General features: G+C 32.5%; 1 protein-coding gene across 2 annotated transcripts; it reads left to right on the top strand.

Moving 5' to 3' along the window:
* Positions 1-170: 170 nt before the first annotated feature.
* On the top strand, positions 171-9,312 carry LOC113402405 (heterogeneous nuclear ribonucleoprotein H2-like). 2 transcript variants are annotated; one of them, XM_026642644.2, is made up of 8 exons: positions 171-477; positions 670-798; positions 940-1,104; positions 1,366-1,504; positions 3,832-4,004; positions 4,678-4,832; positions 5,209-5,316; positions 6,083-9,312. In XM_026642644.2, the coding sequence occupies exons 1-8, from the start codon at positions 360-362 to the stop codon at positions 6,188-6,190; spliced, it is 1,095 nt and encodes a 364-aa protein (XP_026498429.1). In that variant the 5' UTR covers positions 171-359; the 3' UTR covers positions 6,191-9,312. The 2 variants fall into 2 exon arrangements, with proteins under 2 accessions (XP_026498429.1, XP_026498430.1); XM_026642645.2 differs by having other exon boundaries at positions 4,696-4,832.
* Positions 9,313-22,149: the final 12,837 nt, after the last annotated feature.

The raw sequence follows: 22,149 nt of genomic DNA on the forward strand, positions 1-22,149 counted from the left end.
TTATAAATAATTATTTAAAATATATATATTGGAACGAGTAGCAACTCGTTTTTAAAGATATAATTTTTAAAAACTTGATTTGTTAAAATAATTATATGGAATGTGCTTTAATATTTTGCTATATATTAGGCTGCATAGTGTAAGACCTAAGATAGGTAGATACAACATCTTATAAGAAAAAAGGATAAAAGCGGGCCAAAAGAGACGTCACAAAATTCACGACGCCGAAAGTAAATTTTATCTATTTATAACTTGTGGAATGCTAATTGCCTCTAGTTATTAGCAGCTGTAATAGTTTGTTTTTGTTCTCTTTATCATAAATTCAAATTACACAAGAATTTGCTGTCCCATATCTCAAAATGTTGGGTTCGGGTGACGGTAGCCACATTATCAAACTACGGGGTTTGCCTTTCTCTACGACAATTGAAGATGTCCTCGATTTTTTAAACGGCGTAAATGTTTTGAATGAAAAGGATGGTAATTACGAATTTCATATATTTATATTTTGATTTAAAGTAATTATTATAATTTATTAGTTATGGCGGCACGACAAACAATCGATTCCTTTTTGTTTGCTTTCTATTTTGACGTTAGAAGAAACTTTTTGTATATACTTATTTTAAGTAAAAGAAGATACAGTTATATCAGTTTTTTTCTTGTTTTTGTTAGGTGTTCACTTGACTGAAGTACGACCTGGAAGGCCATCAGGAGAATGTTTTGTTGAGGTGCAAAGTCAAGAAGACGTAGAGGAGGCTCTGAAAAAAGACAAGGAAAACATGGGGAAAAGATACATTGAAGGTAAGAGAACTTTTCTTAATTTTTATAATATTTTTATTTGCTGCATTTTCTTTAGTTGTTCATTCCAAATGATAGCTTTGAATAATTTTTTGGTCAATTGCAGTTTGCAATTTTTTAACAGTAACATATTTTTTGTTTCAGTATTTTCTACTGACCGCCAAGACATGGAATGGGCTTTGAACGCTATGCGTCAAAGTGAAAATGGCTTCGATAGTATACCCAATGTCACCGATGATGTAGGTGTCGTTAAACTGAGAGGCTTGCCTTTCGGTTGCTCTAAAGAAGAAATTGTGCAGTTTTTTAGCGGTAATTATTTATGATTTCATCACAAGCTAGCTTAAAACCTTGGGGACAAATAGCCTAGGTCTCTGTGATAAGCAAATTGTAAACAGTTTCAAAAATGAATCATCTCCCAAACAACCCAAGTTATCAATTGGATTTTAATTGCTTAAAAAATCCTTTTTATTTCATTATCATTTACATTTGATAGAAGTCATACAACACTTTTCTGCCATGAGAATACATTAGCACCATGTAACTTGATTTTATCTGCTTCGGACGGGGCAGGGCTGACGGTGGCCCCTGACTGGGTGCACTTGCTCTCCGACCACACGGGGCGGGCCTCGGGCGAGGCGTTTGTATACTTCGTTGACAAGCAGAGCGCTCAAGACGCTCTCAACAGGGACAGGGAGAAAATAGGACACAGGTGGGGGGAAAGTTATTTAATTGTGGTGTGCGATGTGCGGATATTTTGCAACGTTGTATTTTAACCATTTTAATACTAAGCTAAATATTAGACTCGACATATTAATCTATAAAATAGATATAACGACACGACCCGGTGTTGCAGATGTCCATGGGCGGTGGTAGTCACTTTCCATCAGGTGAGCCTCCTGCTCGTTTGCTACCTATGACATAAAAAAAAATATATATATGATTTAAACTGAAATAAAAACAATTCACATTTAAAGTTTATATTTTAATACAAATGAATTCCGAGTAATGAATAAAAATGAGAATGAATAATAAATCTGCTTACTAAAAGTTCAATACATTGAATGATAAAACACCATAAATTTCATCAAAATGATGTCTTTAAAAACAATTTATTTAGATAATTGGTATCTTTATAATAAAGTACTTTGAATAATATTAATTTCATTTAATTGGTGGATTTAAATTAAGTATTTAATGCTTCTCTCAGTTCTTACACATCAAATGTCCACCACGATATTGCCTAATATCCTCACTCGAAGATCAATGCACACCACAACTTCAGTATATTGGTGTAGAGGGTTACTTAAGGGGCCCCTTTTACTTGAATCTGTGGTTTATAGAATTTTATTTAATTTGAATTATTTATTTCTATATAATATGTTATGTTATTATTTTAAGTGTCAATTTGGGTTTATAGTGCTATGGATAAGTTTTGATAGCTATAAAAAAAAGCTGTTGTATTTTCCACTGGGTTTCATTCTATAAATCATAGTTTCCAAACCATGTAATTGAGGTGTTATGACATAGATTAAAATTTGGGATAATATAGTAAATTAAGGGCTAATAAACGATATAATTTGCATTTCTAGAATGCTGCTCCTCATGACATTTTGATATATAAATATCATAAACAAAAATGGCATTCATTTTAGTTTTTATTTTTTTATTTTTTAGAAGTTCACCAAACTCTTGTTGTAGAAACAGATATTTGGAGTATTATTCAAATACTTTTTTCCATGTTACTTATTCGTTAATAATGAAAAAAAAATGTATGGAGACTTATTTTAAACTTGACAATGAAAAAAGACAATGGGTATCAAAATTATAGAATTTTGTTTATGGTATTCTATAAAGTGTCACGGTTGGTAGCATCTGGGAAGGCAATCGTGATTGGTTGTTGAGTTGTCCAAGGTTTGGGCGGTCGAGGGGAGCGGGGAGAGCGGGACGGGGACCGGGGAGCGGCGGGAGAGGAAGACGGGAAGACTGCTGGACTTAGATTTATTAAATATTGACGAATCTGATATCAAAGTTAATGGTCCATCCATACGTGTCTGGCAAATGCGCCTTTCATTATGCCACGGCTTTGGATGAAACTTATCAGTGGTATAGCTATGCCAATGCACATAGTGCCCTTTGTTTCAGCGAGCCACAAACGTTTATTGTATTTCGAAACTTTTTGTACAAGGAGAGCCAACTAAACAAAAAAACGTGATCTAAATTTCTGCACACGCGATTAAAACTATATTATTATTTTTTACGAGGACAACGAAGAATGTGGTCGTTCTTATGTTCTAAATAAAAAAAAACCGGGCAACGAGAGACGGACATACAGACGGTTCCTTTTATACTTTGGACGTACAGAGCCCTAAAAGGGATGAATAGTACCATGCTTAGCTATTCTACTTACACAAGTCTCTATATTGTGTTGTTTCATGATAAGCCAATATTAAACATTAGGGCTCAAAATCACAAAGGCTCCTATTAGCATGCCAATATTAGTTATATTATTTTTCAACATATTGACAATGACACTGACTCGTGCGTGGCAACCGGCAGGATAGGCAAGGCGTAAACCCGACGCAGTGTGTGGATGCGCCATTACGTTTAGTAGGGCAGAATTACACAAAATATGTCATTAGGGAAAACATCCATACTGGTAAAATACACCAGAGTCACATCCATTAGATCTGAATGTCAAAATGATCAAATGTATCTCAAAGTTGACATACAATTAAAAGTATGTCTTCTCTCTGGTGTTAAATATTACTCCAAATTGCTGTAACCCCACGGATCAGAACCTTCGAATCAGGTTCTGATAGTTCGAATTAATAGAAAAACTGCTTTCTGGGATCTAGGATCTTGTTTCACGATGCAAAAACAAATGGCACCGAAAATTTAACAGAAGATTGATGAAATTATATTCATATCGACAATTCGTCCTTTTACCAACGAATTTAAAAGTTATCATTAAATCCCCGTTAACGTAATACTATTTAAGATTATCGCAAAGTATTTATATCTTCCTCCCATTTCCAGATACATAGAGGTGTTCATGAGCTCCGCGGACGAGATGCGAGCGTACCGCTCGCGTATGGAGAGCGGTGGCGGGTTCAAATCCTCGAGAGGCTACCGACCCACGCCCTACGATAGGAATGACAGATATGGAAGCCGTTTCGGAAACAGGGGACGGGGAAGCTCGTTCGGACGAGGTAGGCGTACATGCTTGCATCAGTTACATCGTCATCCTCCATCCAATGTAAAGCCTAGTCCCTTTCAAGTCAATCAGGGGCCTGAATTAAACTTAGCCTTAGCCTTCTAGTAAAGTGTCAAGGCAATAAGTTAAAGGCTAATTTAAACAGTTGGCTGTGACATCTATACTATTATCAAATTGAGTCTCCAGTATCGTAAATCCCTTAATACTCTTTATACCCATTTGTTACTGTTAAGGCATCCAACATTGTGGACGATTGGCAAATTATATAGACATTGTTTAATTTCATCTATCCGATAGACATTTACTACTTTTATTATCTTGCAAGACATTCATAAAAAAATCCTAAACTGAATACTCATAGTATAAGGTTCCTGAACTGGGAAAAATATTTGAATCATCAAATTTAAGCATTGGGATATTAAATAGGTATTAGCTTTAATAACTTGTCGCTAAAACTCTTGCAAAGAATCTAACAGTTTACATAAAACAAGATATTGCAATCTCTTGTAATTTCATATACAATGAACAGCATTAATCAAGAAAGTATCCAAAAGTTGTCAAACGATAGATTTATTTTTTCTACACTGTAGTTTCTGCTATTGTTGTGACGTGTCATTGTTGGGAGTTCGTGTAATTGTTATTAATGTGATTTAAATTTGTACATACAGATCCGTCTCACGTTACAGGCGGCAGCGGTGGCGGTGGTGGTAACAGTAGTGGTGGCGGGGGTGGCTACTCTCGCGGCGGTGGTCGTCGCGGCGGCAGCTACTGCGTGCACATGCGCGGATTGCCCTTCAAGGCCACGCCGCAGGATATCGCTTACGTATGAGCACTTAACTGTACTATACCCACTCTGTGTACAACTGTATACTACGCCAGTGGCTCTTAGTCTGAGGTCCACTAAACAGTAAAATAATATATTATAGACTTGTATTTGCAACACACGAACATACTGGTCACTACAAATCTGCATTTAAAAGCCCTGTACTCTATACTAGTCCTCGTGCATGTAATTACATGTGCTTACTTGGCGGTGAAAGAAATATTAAACGTTTACGCATTTAAATGTGACGCCTTACTACCCGTGACTAAAATAAACTTGACTTGAAGAGAAGTGTGATTAAATAAAAAAGACATCCATCATAATTATTTACTGAAATATTTTATATTTATATTATATTTTCTTTTTATATTTTCAGTTTTTTAAACCTATCCGGCCGATGAATATAAACATCCTATATGATAACAGCGGTAGACCATCCGGTGAAGCAGACGTTGAATTCGAATGTCACGAAGACGCCATGAGAGTAAGTATATTTCAATAACTATTTAGGAATTATATATAGATGTTGTTTTAATATATTTATAAAAAAAAAAAAATGAAGTTTAAATTTCATTAAAAATGTATTCAGTGGCTTCACCGTGAAAGAGTTGCTTTAGTGATTATAATATTACTATAGATTCAGTATTGTGTGGTATTTACACAAATAGAGGGGAATATGTGTAATTCGTTTTAACTTAGCACTAGTTCTTACAGCCATTCTTATACACAGAGTGGCGCCGGCGTCATCACATTAAATGAAACGTCGATTAGTACTCGTTAATATAGGGCTGATAAAATTATCGAAAAAATTAATAGACGGATAATAAAAACGTTAAATTTTCGAACAAAAAATATCACTCGGAAATTAAAACAAAGTAAATCACCATTTGCAACATTAGTTCAATAACCTTTAAAAACGGCAAAGTCGCTTCCCGCACCCGCGCGGTGCCCTTTCACTGCAGCCGGCATTACTATAGGTTCATAATTTTGCGAATGAATAGTTCGGAACGACAACTTTTGACCTATTTTGGCCGTAAGTTATTATAGTAACAGTATCTCCGATAATAATATGGATGCTGTGAATTAATGATTTTAATTTCATTAAAAATGTCAAAAATGTCCTGTGGCTAAGTTAATGATTGCATTATTGTTGTTGGTCTTAAAACGCCATATATTATTAGAGGTATAATTTAATGCTTTGACGTCACGGGCACATCGTAAGAGTATTATAAATATAAATTATTTTGCAGGCTATGAGACGAGACAAGAACAACATGGACCACCGCTACATTGAGCTTTTCCTCAACTCATCCCCTGGAAGCAGCTTCAAGCCCACGAGAACGTTCCGAAACTATTGATCGTATGCCTCCCATCGCCGGAAGACCAGGAAATAGAATCCGGTATCACTTGGCAAGATAAATCTACTTCTTACTTTGGGAACGGTTGAATTATTCGTGAAATTTTGAAGTAAAACTATATTTGGATTTAAACCACCCATCTGTATTGAGTTTTGTTGTTATTATAAAACAGGGTCGTCGTTATACACTTAATTTGAAAAATAAAGTTTTTATAAGAAAAATATCAATTGCACGTATAATTTTCATTTTTTTTTCAATCACTGTAAATACACTTTTTGTAATTTCTAGATTCGTATTTTTAACTGAAAGGTAAAAGATTACATAACAGTTTTAAGTAATAAGTTATTTCAATGTGATGATATAATATTTAAAAGTTCATGTGCATCGTCAAATTTAAAGTGATTTGGATTGGAGATCCTGAAACGATATTCATGTTTGACCGATATGTAATGTGTATAACTTATCGTCATAGATCCGTTCACTCACGAAGCCGCTTCGCGTTAAATTATCTAATTAGCGTTTATTAACTAATATGATCTAATTTGTATTTTTTTTGCTGTTTTTATTCTTACATTAGACATCTCACGAACACTAAGATAACGTGTAAATTGAATATTTCCAGTGAAGGGGGTACTATTTCAAAAGTGAATAGATCTATAGATGATTACTGGAATCACTCGAAATTAATAAATACTATGTGACCACCGAGAAAACTTATCACAATAAATTAACTTTTTGAAAAGGAACAAATTCAGGTCTAGATCTTTCCAGGTATATTAAATTTGACAAAATAATATATTTCATTGTAAAGATATTCCGGACACAAATTTTTTCCTCAATCTCTTGATAATATAACAATTATAACGAGTTCACATTATTGATCTGCAACTACTGTTATCGGAGTTGAATTTAAATGTTCTTGATAGTTTTCATTTGTCAATTTTAAATAGCATTATTATTTATATTAATAGTGATTATTATTATAAGTATATGTACGGTCCTATTAAAAAATGTAGTGTAGTGGTTATAAAGGTGCACGCTGTCCCTTTCTGTCTTCTGTGATTTGACATTAGGAAGGAGACAAAGCATTATGGTAAACCGTTATACAATGTTTATTAATAAGGAAAGTATATGTTGTGAAATTAAAATTTTAATATAACACGGATAGATTTTGACTTTAGATAATAAAATTTAGTCTGAAACTTAATTTGATACGACATAGTACATAATATGTTTAAGGCATTAGATTTGAGAATTTGATAAGTGAGAAAAATGTTGAAATATTTTCTGTAATGCTAACTTTGTAATTACTTAAATTAACTTTTTACAGGATTTTATAGATAGGCAAGTTGTTTATAATATTTCTGTTTTTATTTCAACCGCGAGAGTTAGTAAAAAATTATGAGGTATGAATCTAAAAAAAGGTAGGCAATTCTTTTAAATAATAACATTTTTTGTCATGTATAAAATTAGTTAAGAAGTTGTTAATTATTATGCATTAAACAGTTAAAAAATTAAACTTTGAAGATATTTTTCTTTTTTTTCGTCATAAAGTTTGATGTTCGGATACTCAAATTTTATTGAAAGAGTTTTCCCGCCAAGGTATTTTTTTTTATTGATCGAGACAATGATCAATGAGCGTTGTGTAAAAGAATGGGGTCCAAAATGGTTTTTGTAAAAAAAAATTTACCATTTTCGATTGATTTAAATGTTTTCATGTGTAATATTTCTTTGTAATACGCACAAAGTAACCGCCGCCGTTACATATTGTTATTGATAAATAATATTAACTAATAAGTTTTTTGAACTTTCAATTATATAAATTCGTCCGTGATTGTGAACTCAAATTTTTAAAAATACATATAGTTTTACATAGTAATAACCTTAAAAAATTTTTAATGTGTAGATGATTTCAATAGAATATGTAATCTGTGCTTATAAACACTTGACCACAATATAAAATATGAATATTGCTTTAAGTTTGACTATAAAGTGCTAACAATTCTACATTTGAAATTGGTTTATATTCAATTGAGGGTGGAAAGTGTCCATAAAATCTATTGATTCCTTGCATAGACAATATAATTTATCTCTTTAATAAACAATACAAGAAAACCGTACAAATTCTATTGAAATCCAAACGAGCGGGTCTTGTTTAAATATATAATTGAAATGAACTGAGTTTTTCGAATATTATAAGGCGGTGGTTGGAGTTATGAAGATATTATTAAGACCGTATTACTATCATATAATAGATATAACATATGCTTGTAAGTTCTGATCGAAATATTTTTAAATATGTTTAGTAAACATATATATATATAGTTTATTTAAATTAATGTTGTACACGAAGTGTAAACAAAGTAACATGAAAAATCTCGCTCTTTATAATGTATAATAAACGCAGGAACATATCCTACAATTCGCCAAAGGAAAATCAATTATATTTTTTTTGTTAAACAATTTTTTAGTGTACTATGACTATAAAAGCGTCATTGTTATTACAGACACCAAACATATTGTAGTACATATGTGTTATATACGATCGTAAAATTGTAAATGATTACATTATGATCTATCTCGCGAGATTGTAAACTGTCGAATGATTGTGAACGGTGATTTTACTTACAATAAATCGAATAAAATATCGATCTCTCGGGTCTCGTTCTTTAGGGAAATTCGCCGCTACTAATAATTTTAAGTTAAATTGTAAACATAGTACTATAACCCAAACGGTCATAATGGGCACCATTAGTTGACAATAGTGTTGCATATCGATAGTCCACTATCGATAGCCTGAATAGTTTTCGAGGTTAACTATCGACAGTCAAACTATCGTTAGTTCTGCAACGCTGGTTGACAATGATCTATAAAATGACTTTTTAAAAAGACATTTCCATAATATTCGATTCTCGGTTTGGCGAATGTTAGTGTGTATGACGTAGTTGTTAAAATAGTTAAATATTTTTCGGACGTTATATTGTCATGTGTCCTTTGTTTACACGTTTGTACGCGTAATGAATACAACGACAGCTAAAACTTGTTACATATTATTGTTCTCTGGGACGTTTAGATTGTATTAGACGTAGATACTTTTTACTTTAATAAATATTGTAAAAATTTCGTGGTGTTTTATTGAGCCTTAAGTTTTCGAACTTACAGCAGGGGAAGTTTGGTTGGTAATCGCAAAGGCATGTTTTGTATTTGTAATTTAGATAAGTAAAAAATTAATTAGGTTATTAAATGAGCTACTATTTAACTGATGGTAAATGGGTACTTGGTCAATGAACACAATGCACAAGGTTTCCTTAACGTCAACGACCAATGAGTGGTGCAAGGGAGATCTCGTCTTAGTTCCCAAGTTTGGAGTCGCATTGGCGATGTAAGGGTTGTCAATATTTTATTTAGCCCCAACGTTGGTTACCACTCACCATTAGGTTTCCCATTTGTGTGACTCACTACCATTATTACAAATAAAAAAAAACTTTTGCTCAGTTGTGCAAAAATAATTGCCTAGTTTTGTAGATTCTCTTATATATTGATACTAAATATAGAAATTAGGAAAACATTGATCAGAGTCACTTAAAATGTAACAAATCTTTTGTACTGAATGTATTCAATACAAATCAGAAGCCGCAGGAAAATTCTACCTTCCACGATTTCCATCCACAGGCTATTTATTTAAGAAACTAGGCATTTAAAAAATAAACCTATCTCTAACAGTTACAGTTTATATGTGAGCGATAGATATAATTAAAAACTAAACGGATTATATATCTTTGGCAAAAGCAAACCTATTGTACGTGACCAATAAAAAACTCATCGTAGCCATAGGCCACTTTACTAGGTAGGTTTGATTGGTTTTGCCAAATCTACCGGCTTCCTACTTTAAATAAAAATGGGAATAATTTGATATTAATTATTGTACATTAAGTTTACTATATAATTTAACGTTATTTTGAATGAATCAATCATTTAACAACGTTAAAATGTCGAATAATAAGTAGTTTATTACCCATATCATGATTGTCTTCAACGTATACTACCACATTACGATCATATGTCTTTTTTATTCAAACGTAACAAAGGTCTTACGAAATCGTTCCAACAAGAAGAAACCAAAAATAATACATTATATAAGACATTTTAAATTTAATAAACTGTTAAGAGTTTAAAAAATAAAACAAACTACATAATTACGATGTCAAAAATCTCAGTGATGTTAGATAAAAAAAAATCATCAACACTAAGAATAAAATAGCGGTTAAATATTTATGCACATAATGCTATTGTCCCGAGTCAATGTCCTGAGCGCGAAGCTTCAAACAATGCGACACAAACAAGCATTACACCTTCGTGCCATCTCGCCGAGAATCAGGCAGCAATAAAAACGGCTCCCAAATAAATCATGGGCAATCATTAGTGGCCTCTTCGGCGGCGCTCCAAGGGAAGAGCGTGCGACTTCTTCGTAAACTGAATGAGCTTTCAGTAATCGAGTTATAAAATAATATAATTATAATAATTTTTAATTACTTAATTTGCGTGTTATATTTATTCAAATTTATTTCAATCATATACATATTGCCTAAAACTTTTAGTCTTGTGCCAAGTATAAAAAGGTTATTTAATTAATTTTAAACAAGTATAACTGCTAACTGTTCTCAAGCCAAAATGATATACATAAAATACATATAAATTGTCGATATCTATCTGAGATACGATACGCGAAAATGATTGCATCTTCCAAGTATATCACAAGGCCCATTCGCCTTCCTTTCCTATCTCAGACCGTGGCCACGTTTCGGACCGCAGGGCGCCGCTCGACGGCGGGCGGCGGTCGGTCGCGGCTCCGCGGCACCGCCCGCGCCGATCACAAATAAGTAGGCGCCACTACATTGTCTCACTGTTACTGTTACTCGCCACGACCACCACGCACCGCTCACCACTCACCACCGTGAGCGAATACTAATGCGGAGTGAATTATTGTTTCGGAGGGGTGCTATTGCTTCAAATAGAGACAACTGATACATAATATTAAATAACAGAGCAAATACATTTGAAGCGTAAATTGTTTTGTTGTTTCCTTTTAATGAAATGAAACACTTACTGATGTCTTGTTTCATTTATTCACAAAATAAAAGACCGTTTATTTTGTTTCAAATATGTCATTAATAATTATGAAACTTTGTTTATTTTTTTTATCTAAGGAAGATTGCTACTGCTGAGACGCTAGCACTGAAAGAAGAATAAACTACACCTTACAAAGTCAATACGTTGCCAATCCTGAGGACTAAGATATCTCTCTTGTGATATTATCAGTATTTACACTGGCTCACCTAATCTTCAAACCGAAACACAACAACAGCAATACAAAGTGTTGATGTTTGCCGGTAAAATAATAGATGAGCGCGTGGTACTCCCAAGAAAGAGTGTAAAACAACAGGACCACAACCTAATCATAGCCTTGCTCATATTTTCTAAAATATTAGAACTTGAATATTCACGATGCTTCTATACTCTTTGCCTTCTGCTTTCTGTTTTCATTAGCAATCTCACCTCAATTTTTTTAAACTACATATTTATATTTGGCAAATGCTTACTAGAGCCTCTTCTATAAATTGAACTATTTCTAATGTTATGAATATATTTTTTTATGAAACTTACTTTTTTTTTCAACTCATTATTTATGAAAAAGAAGTAGCGATATTCACTAAGTTTTATTCAAATCATCATTGTAAACAGCGCCTACACGGTCGGGACAGGCGCGACAAACGGGCGACGAACTGTAGATGCACTTCGGGAATACACGTGTCCCTTAAAAACATGCTATTAAAACTATATTTGTAAATTATTTTACAACACAGAAATATTAAAAATATTTAAAGTTATATATTAGCTCATAGTTTTAACTTGTTGTTAAAGCTTAAGTGTTGTTTTTTATTAAATTACCTAATAAAATATAGTAAGAGACATATATCCAAAAAATCATTAAAATTTACGCAAATATTATAAAACTAATATTATTTATAACTTTTATAAAACTCTATAACTATATATTTATTTTATTGTCCGATTAAATTAACAATATTTTATGATGCGGATAGGTTTTTTAATGTGTTCCTAATGCTTTTGCAGCACAATATTTAACAATACAACCCAAAATATACGTAGGTACTTATTTATTAAAAATAACCAATAAATAACATTTAATAATAATCAACTTATAAACGTACCTAATTATAATTACAAAGCTATAATTACAAATGTTCCACTTCCAATCGGGTTATATTAGAGGTACTAGAATTTTTATATGTAATTTATTCCATGTCAGATGCGAGTGTAACTCTGAAATAACTTATGACCTATGTCCGTTGCAAAGATAGAAAAGGGTATCTTCACAATGGATTATTATACCAATTTTCATATTGGAAGAAACATATTAATAACACAGTTTTATAAAATTTAGTATCAAGGATAAGGATAGCTTTGTAAGTAGTTATTTGAACAAAACATATGAAGTCGGGGTATATAGTTGTAAACCTAGTTACAAATAGGATTAGTAAACAAAAGTGTGCCGACACGCCAGCGCCTGCCGACGGCGGGCGTCGCGCGGGCGGCTCGCTCTGTCTTCTAGACACGAGCTCCTACCGTTGTGATGTTTTCATTTGCTACAAACAAATAATACACATGCTTGTAGTCTAATGTAGATCTTATAAACAAGGATAAGTATTTAAATAGCATGTTTTGTGTTTTAATATTTAATTATTATTAATGGGAAATTCGTATTTTTTGTTTGATTCAAGAACAATGGCAGAGCGCGTAAGAGATTTCTTTGTCTAAATGTTATACATAAATGAAGGATAATAAAAGTCTGGATTATTGTTAGTGGATTTAAAAATACACTTAATATCAGATGACACGTTTTTCCATTAAAGTATCATATTTACACAATAAGTTGAAAACAGGAGACTTGGAATATGTTGGCAATTATCCATTTTACTTATAAATTTTTTGAAAGTTTACAATTTTGGCAATTGTTACTACTTAAACATTAATGTCTGAGAGGTGACCACTCATTAACAGATCAGTAGAGCACTTATGTCTAAGAACAAACTCGAAACTCACCGCTGAACACGATCGTGAAATGTCAGAAAGTGAAATGACAGGGCTGGATTTAAAATCATTTTTATTAGATTTCAAGGCGAAAAATTTTCAGGGTAGGCAAAATGAGGATGAGAAAAAACATAATTTAAAAAAAAGTATATAATGAGTAATTTTATTTATTTAATAATTGTATACCTATCCTAATTTTACAGTGCCCAATTCTACAAACTTTATTATAAGTTATACGTTCCCGATTCTATTCTGATCCAAAATCCACCATTCCTCACAAAAACTAACGTCAGCTTAATCGTAGCTGAGGACCTATTCTATTTATTTATATCGATATTTAGGATCCCCATTATATTCCAGCTTTAACCAAACCGCAGCAGGATCGTCGCGTTTGTAGAATAGGAAAAAGGCTGAGCTGCAACTATAGGCTATTTGACAATGCGAAAAATAAAGTGTCAATTATTGTAATCAGTATATATTATGAGTTTATAAATGGTTATTTATCAACAAAAGTTGAAAATAATAATTAATTTATTCAAAAATCCATAAATAAAAATGATTTTTTTTAAAAGTTTCTCACGTGACACAAAACGCTTCTGATTGGTCGGGCTTATGATGACGTCACTTGGCTTATTAACCTCGTTTGCCTACTGTATGTAGATTATATGTGCCACAGATTAAAATACAGGCAAGTGACGTCACCGACCACATTGCAGCGCCATATTGTGTTGATATTTTTCAGCAAATATGTACTAGAATAAAAAAAAAACAACTTTTACTGGGTTCCTTAACTTCTACTAAATAATACAAAATGCATTTTAAAAACCAGTCAAATAGCCTATTGTGTTTCGATTCAATTGCGATTAGTTGTCATTATTTTTAATTAGAATTGGGATCCACGGAGACGCTATGATTGAAATCGGTACTGAATATAACATTCAAAGATCACATGTATGAAAATAACTGCTAAATCGTTAAAATTTAATAATTTCACGAGTGAATGAATTGTGCAGTGAGTTCTTACACAAAGCCGTTGTAGATTACATTGGCTGTAGATAAACGTCAATTTTGTCAAAGTTAGATATTTGGTTACCCGAACATCATGCAACCAATAAAAACGATACTAATCGATATCGAATCTCTTTGATAATTACTGCATTTAGGTAATACTTAGTTTTCATATTGCCTGCATTTTTACTTCCATACAACGTTATGTGACTATACGCAATTTCTTACCAACAAGGTCTCGTTTAATTCCACTGAATTTGACGAAATATTATTGGTCAGATATTGCGATGAATTGCGATGAACTTTGATGATGAATGATGATTTTCGCATTTCTGTAACGATTGCCTATCTCAAAGATTTACTTAAATAGTCAGCCAGACCTCTATACTTATAGAAACTGGCATTGTGATATTTCTTTATAAGCAAGGGCCTGTCCACATCACCACGTCACTGCGTCTTCAACGTGAACGTCAATGTCAGGAACATTGTCGTACCGTGCACTAGCACGACGTGGCAACGTAACGTGGCACGTTACCGCAACATTCCACGTTGACGACGTCGTAATGTTAAGATGTGGACAGGCCCTTAGTAGACGTGCAGCACTATCACTCATAGACAATGGCGCTGTAAAAAATATGAAGCTTCGTAAATATTAAAATATCGACAAAGCTCCCCCGACCCTGAGAACTAAGATATCATGTCCCTTATACCTGTAGTTACCCTGACTCATTCACTCTTCAAATCGGAACACAACAATTATTCTCATTGGTGATATAAGAACTAATGAATAACTGGAACTGGATAGTTACAACCATACGCGCTCGCACAACGCTCTACCACCAAGTGAAAACTTATCCAATATCTTTTCCGTAACTGTCATAGTAAGATGGAATTGTAAACCGACACGTCCGAAATGAGATCTGAAGCAAAGCCTTGCGCGCTTTAAAGGGGAAAACCCTCATTAATTATTAACCTTAAGTAGAAAATGGTATATTTCCAATTTCAAAGGCATATTAGGTAATACTTTTAGTAACCAGTTAGAGATAACCTAACACCCTTATTGCTGTCATTGGTCCAAACTGAGAAATAAAGGCAGAATCTAAGGATTTAGAACTTTTAAAGTAACTCACAAGACCAATGAGGTGGTTCGTGTTTAAGCCGAACGTAAAGACGGACGTCCATAGGACATTCTGTTTATATTTGCTACGTATTGTTGCTCCGAGCGACAGACAGGCGGCAAACGGTCAATTGGAGTCATAAACAGAAGCACGTGTTATCTTAACGTTAGAATTAATTGAATCGAAAGATGATAATAATTTGGAGAACGCAAGCGAAACGAATACAGAAGTTTCGGTAAACACACATTCGTTAGAAATATACAGCCATCGTATAATAAATAAGTCTTAAAAAAGGTAATTAGTAAATATATAAAATAATATTTTCAAATAATAATAATATAGTACTATTTCGTATAAACTTCAACAGTCAACATTTCGTTCAAACTGAATGTATTTACGCCTTTGCTATGTCGACCATAGAGACGATAATCTTTGTAAATTATAAAACCGCCAGGAATATTAAAACTGAGTATTCATTTTTAAATCAACATAATTTACACATGAATCCAATATGTTTCATGAATAGTTAAAAAAATATAAAAATAGCTTATAAAGTTGTGAAGCGGTCGGAGAGTATCGTCGCGCCGGCGCCGCGTGCCGGCCGACACTGCGCCGCGTCGCTCCCGACATGCTGCGGCCATTGCATTAGCGAGCTGAGTACTTAGTATAGTTTTGTAATAATAGAAAAAAATATTAGCAAAGTACCTGAGGTTACCACTAACCATAGACAAAATAATCTACATGATAAATCTCACATTACCTTACACTGGTACAATCAAGTAATCCTTTCATGTTTCAGTAAAATTTAACACTAAAATGTCTCTTGCCTATGGTATATTATAAATGAAACTAATTTAATAAAATAAATAAAACAATCAAATACTCTATTTTCAAATCTGTTCGCTTAAAACACGCTATCATTAAAATGGATAATAATAATGTTACTACAACTTTTTAAATATGTTATGTTACATAAAGTTTCGATACTTTTCATTATATTTGAATTATTTTCTTAAAAATAAGTCTAAAATATATCGGTTTGGTTTATTTTTTACGATTTTATCTCTCATTTCATAGCCCGCCTGTCCAAGTATGAGTGTTTGAGATGCATCCAGGAATGCCTCCAATATAAATTAGGGGATCACTTATTGATCTTCCCCTTGTCTATTGGGGACTTCCGGGTCTTCGGTATATGCGGAAGTCAAGGACGAATAAGTCAGGGGTGTCGTAGGTCTCATTGGCGCCTTACTGTCATTAACAGTAACTTGATATGAACATACCACAACAAGAACTCAAATTGTTCTTAGATATCTGACGTAAGTATGGAGTTCGATTTGTCAATACGTTAGATTTGTTGTTACGATAACATATTAAGTAAGTTATGTTTAATTTTGGACATCAAATTTTGAATTTCGCTTCAGAGGTCCCAATTCATTAACTTGACATAAAATGAAAATTTAATTAGGTTGTCAGAAATAAATGTTGTCAGAATTTAGTAACAACGTGACAAGTCTTTGTTTTTAATTGTTTCGTAAAAACATTTAAACTTATCAGAACGACCTTTTTCTTACCTCGTTTACAATCAATTAAGATAATGTTGAATGTATCAGTGATTCACATTAATATTAATCAACATTTTTATACATGGCATATCAGACTATCAAATGAACGTATCCAAATTGTTTTATTGTCGGACATCATGTGAATGTGACAAGATGGCGCCTGAATTTGGCGCCAAACGTTGTCGTCACGGTGGCGCTGTCTTCGGCTCCTACGAATATAGTAAAAATACACTAAAAACAACCTTATTTTAACGGTGATAACATTTCAATTAGCGGATCATGTTTGGAGAGCGATGTTATGCGCTCACTCGCCTCTAGACGTAAACAGTTGTATTGCTTACAATTCATTCGTATATTCACGGCTGATTGATTGATTTTGTTCACTCAGTTAAGCTGTTATTTAATAAAATTATTTTATCTTATTATGAGTACCTAGTACATGTAGATAATTTATATTAATTAAAACTAAAACTTATTTTCATAATTGGATTTTATTTTACTTTTTGTAGATAAAGGTACACACGATACAAAAACTATTATTTCTTAAATAAAAAATATTTTATTATTCCTTAACAAGATTTACACAAGGTCAATTTCACGTAAATTGTTTTTTAAAAGTTAGATGACTTTTTGGCGCGAAAATTGATCAACCGTTACAGTATTCTCGCGCTACAAATTATATTAAATACTCTATTGTTTAAGCTCCTTGTAGAACATTAACGAAAAGAAAACAAAAATCCTGGCAGAGCCACCAGCGTTGTAGTTTAATTAAAGGGAATCGTGCAAAATGATGTTACTGTATTGAAACACATCTCAAGCGATAGTTGCCCTTTTTGTATTTAGTCTAGACTTATGCATACTTTTTCGGTGATCTGAAGAGAATCTTTGAGTCTATTTAATTGGACTTCTAAAGAATTGTCACAAACATGTTAGGATGCGTACAGATATGGCGAAGGAAGCATCAATATCAGACCTTCTGTTCTTGCATTCGTTTTATCTTTTAAAACCGGCATTAACTACTATTTTTTTAAGTACAACTGTAAGAAGTGACAACCCAAAATACCCAAAATTCGCATTAACTAAAAGCGCGCGCGGCGCATTCGGCATGTCTGAACTCAACCTTATACCCATATAACCCAATACCTATCTATCTATATATTATATACCTGAAAGCGAAAAGAGTTTTCGTTAATTGTATATGTATTAGTAGTTTTACTTAATTTCGTAAATTGACAAAGTGAGATTCAAAAGTTTTAAAATAACAGCCAACTTCACTTAGGTAAGTTTTGACACGGGAGGAACAGCGGACGCTGCATTTGAATTTTATATTTAATAAATTAATGTTTCGAAAACTTTTCAATAATCACTAAGCAGTTCATTTTTTTTTTAATATACTTTATTCAAGTAGGCTTTTACAAGCACATAAACTATTTATGTAAAGCTACCACCGGTTCGGAATGTAGATTCTGCTGAGAAGAACCGACAAGAAACTCAATAGTTATTCATTTAAAAATACAGTAAAATAGTTAAATACAATTATATATTATGTATGTTATGTATCCTGCCTGTCTATATAATCTTGTATCGAATAATATGCCATCTTTACCAATGTATTTTTTACAAATGACTTGAATCTATGAAACGGCAAAGTTATTAATGTATCCGTAACTAAGCAAGTATGATATTAATGGTTATAATTTTTTTTTAATATCTATTTACGGTTACAGTTGACATCAAAATGGCCGAAGAGAACGCCGGTGACTAAAATCAAACGTTGCATTGTAAAATTTAAAGTATTTAAAATTGAAACGATTTATTGAAAAGCTTTATTATTTAGAACATATTTATTTAATAAAAAATAGCTGACTCTTAAAATCGCAATCAACGGAGCGAAGCAACAAACAAAATTAATAAGAAAAATGAAGGTGAAGTCTATAGAAATAAGTACATTACAAAAGGTATGGATAAATATCATTTTAATTTCCAATTTTTAAGCCATACTTATTCAATTTCTACAGACAAGTAGACGCTTTTAACAAAAAGTATATTATGTGCTTAAAAAAACATTTCTCGAGAAATAGAAGGTTATGTTAATGAACTTTTCTGTTTAATTAAAGTTAATAATTTTAAAGTTGGTAAAGTTTAATGATAGTTAAATAAATTTGAGAAATGATCAATATAAAAAAGATCATCAATCATTTCGGTGTTAGTTTCAAGTAAGTACTCTATAATCTCAATACTTAATTTATTTTTTAGCCTTAATAGGCAAGCGTTAGACCGTTGTCTTGCCTGATGTTAAGGATCGACACGGTCTACGATGCAGCACGCTTGCCCTGACCTGACCTGTTAAGTCTAGATTTGAAGACACCAAGGTTGTACCTATCGGGTAATACAAACTCAGGCAAAGTATTCCACAATTTGGCGGTGCGAATGATAAAGGTAAAATTTAATATAATTATTATAAGTCCAAGTTAAGCAATACTTCGTAGTACCATATTTTAGTTTAAAGGATGTGTGAGTCCGTATAATTCCAGGTACAAGGGATATAGCATCTTAATTCGTTTCAATACACGGTACCCAAAAACGACCGATTACTGATGTACAGTAAGGATTCATTAAATATACGAAATTAGCATTAATTATCGATTCTGATAAGTATACCTAAATATAATATTTCGTTGTTAATATAAAATTATTTTATTTATTAGGGATCAATAAAGGATAAACATTAAACATTTACGAGCAATAATAATTTAAAATGTATGTTCTCCCTCAATTTCTGGAGACTACACCCAGCATTTTAAATATTGACTAAACTGGATTTAAACAAAAATAAATGTTACACAGTATTTAATTAATTAGCATAGGCATAAAATCAAAATAATGTTTATATTAACCATGTTATGCAAATTTGAAATTAAGTGTTAGGTACAGAACAAAGTATAAAATTAAAATATTAATAAAAATAAAAATAGAGAATCAAATGATGTAAGGAATATCTTAATAAATATAATAATAATTGAAATAATAATATAAATGAATATCTATTTTGAATAGTGACTCGAATTGACTCTTTCAGACTTGCTTGACCCTTTGCCTTTGCGCAGAGATTTACTCTGCATCTTCAACCGTGTTTTACGAGGGAAATATTCCTTGAAATTGATTGGATTAATACCGACCAATGAATTTTACTTCGGAGATACGTTAGAAAATAAACATTAAGCTATCGCCTGCAAGCTCCACAGTGTTGCAGATGTTTATGGGTTGTGGTAGTGGCACTTTCCATAAGATGAGCCACCTCGTTGCCAATTATGACATTAAAAAACACCTTCGGACGTGATAACAGAACAGTATAGAAATTACTCTGTTTCAATTGTTATATAATTCCAAAATAATACACGAACGATTTTTCTAAATACGGAATATTAAAACTGCAATGAATAATTCAGTGCGAGACCGTTTGATTTATCACCTGCCGATTGATCCACGAGCGATTATCATCCACCCAAATCAAAGTCATCAATCAAGTTCATTTTAATAATAATATATATTTGAATAAATCATTTCTTCTTCTACTAAAATTTAAATATATTTATCGAAATATCTGCTGTAAGATACGCGCTCTTTATGTAATTAAAACAAAGGTCATAAGTTACAGTAGTATATATTTATAAAATATGTTTAAAACAGTTTAAAAGGAGAAAGATTAAAAAATTTTAAAGTATTATAATATCCAGCATGGATAATAATAAGTTGATATTCTAAATTCGAATAGTAGGTATATTGAATTTATGACGTTCGGTATCATTCAACATTATCATCACTAAAACATTAGATGTCATATATTTTCACTTCACTTTTAAATAGACTTCTAATTAAAACTTTTCCACAAACTAACTCAAAGAAAACCTCTGTGGTGACAACTTTAGGGTTCTTCTAGGTATTTTCGCACCATTTTGGGCATTTCTCTATTATTTTGTTCCGTTAAATGTATATTCAGGTACTCATAAAAGCAGCTAAGATTTAAAAAACAAAATCAACGTTTTGAAAAAAAAAAAGGAGTGAAATGTCTTTAAAATAATATGCATAACAATGACATAATATTTATGTCACTATAAAAATTATTTTCGCTTTAAAATCTTAACTAAATTTATTAGCGCGTCTGTGTTTCCATTTATACATACGTATCCTTACATATGTACATTTAATTATTATGATATCTGATCTACCAACATTATTATTATTAGTTTTTGCGCACACGAACCGCCCATTTGACTTTGACGAGAATTCTGCCCAATCGAGATTTACCCAAAGCGAAGCAGTTGGTGGAAAGGTTCTTTCCCTTGTCTATCTCTGGTGAATGTGATGGTGACCCATTGCACTAATAAATGCAATTTTTAATTATTTTTTTAAAAATTTACGCAGATAGATTATTATACAGTTTTCCTTGCCGACTTAAATGATCACCTACTCCAACAGAAGACCATTGTGACGCGTATCTTGTAAAACATTTGATATTCGATGGAAACCTATTTGACAAGCATTATTTGCTTTGTTAATTTATTAAATATATCATGGTACATCATGTAGTTGTGTCAAAGTGAAAATTCAGTAGTTATCTAGAGGCGACCGGACGCCTCGGCGCTTGGCGGCCGGGGCTGGCGTCATGGCGTCACGGCGCCGCGGCGCCCGGTCACCGGCTGCCAATCCGAAGCAGGTACTAACTAATACCGTGAGATTCTACCGATTGTAAAGAACCATCATATCTCGGTAATTAGATTTTATTTAAACCGGAAACTCATTTATTTAACGTCTTGATGCGCTCATTAACACGTTCGTTTTGCTCTAACAACATCACGTCAGATGTTCCGAAGTTCCCTAAGCGCGGATATACTTCTTACGATTTAATAGGCACAGGAATTTAATGTGTTTTTTATTAACATAATTAAGTAAAATTCGTTAATTAGATTAGTTAATATACATTTTACATGTGTGCTGAAATGTAAATTGTTAATCTTAAATTTATTCAAATTACCGGAACGAGCAACTTGAACTCTTAATTCGACTAATGCGTTAAAAATTAATAATGTTAAAATATACATGATTTTTTTGTAACGATAATAATTAATAATGTATTAACAAAACTTTGAATTTTAGC

This window comes from Vanessa tameamea, chromosome 12, assembly GCF_037043105.1.
Source record: "Vanessa tameamea isolate UH-Manoa-2023 chromosome 12, ilVanTame1 primary haplotype, whole genome shotgun sequence".
Classification (NCBI taxonomy): Eukaryota; Metazoa; Arthropoda; class Insecta; order Lepidoptera; family Nymphalidae; genus Vanessa; species Vanessa tameamea.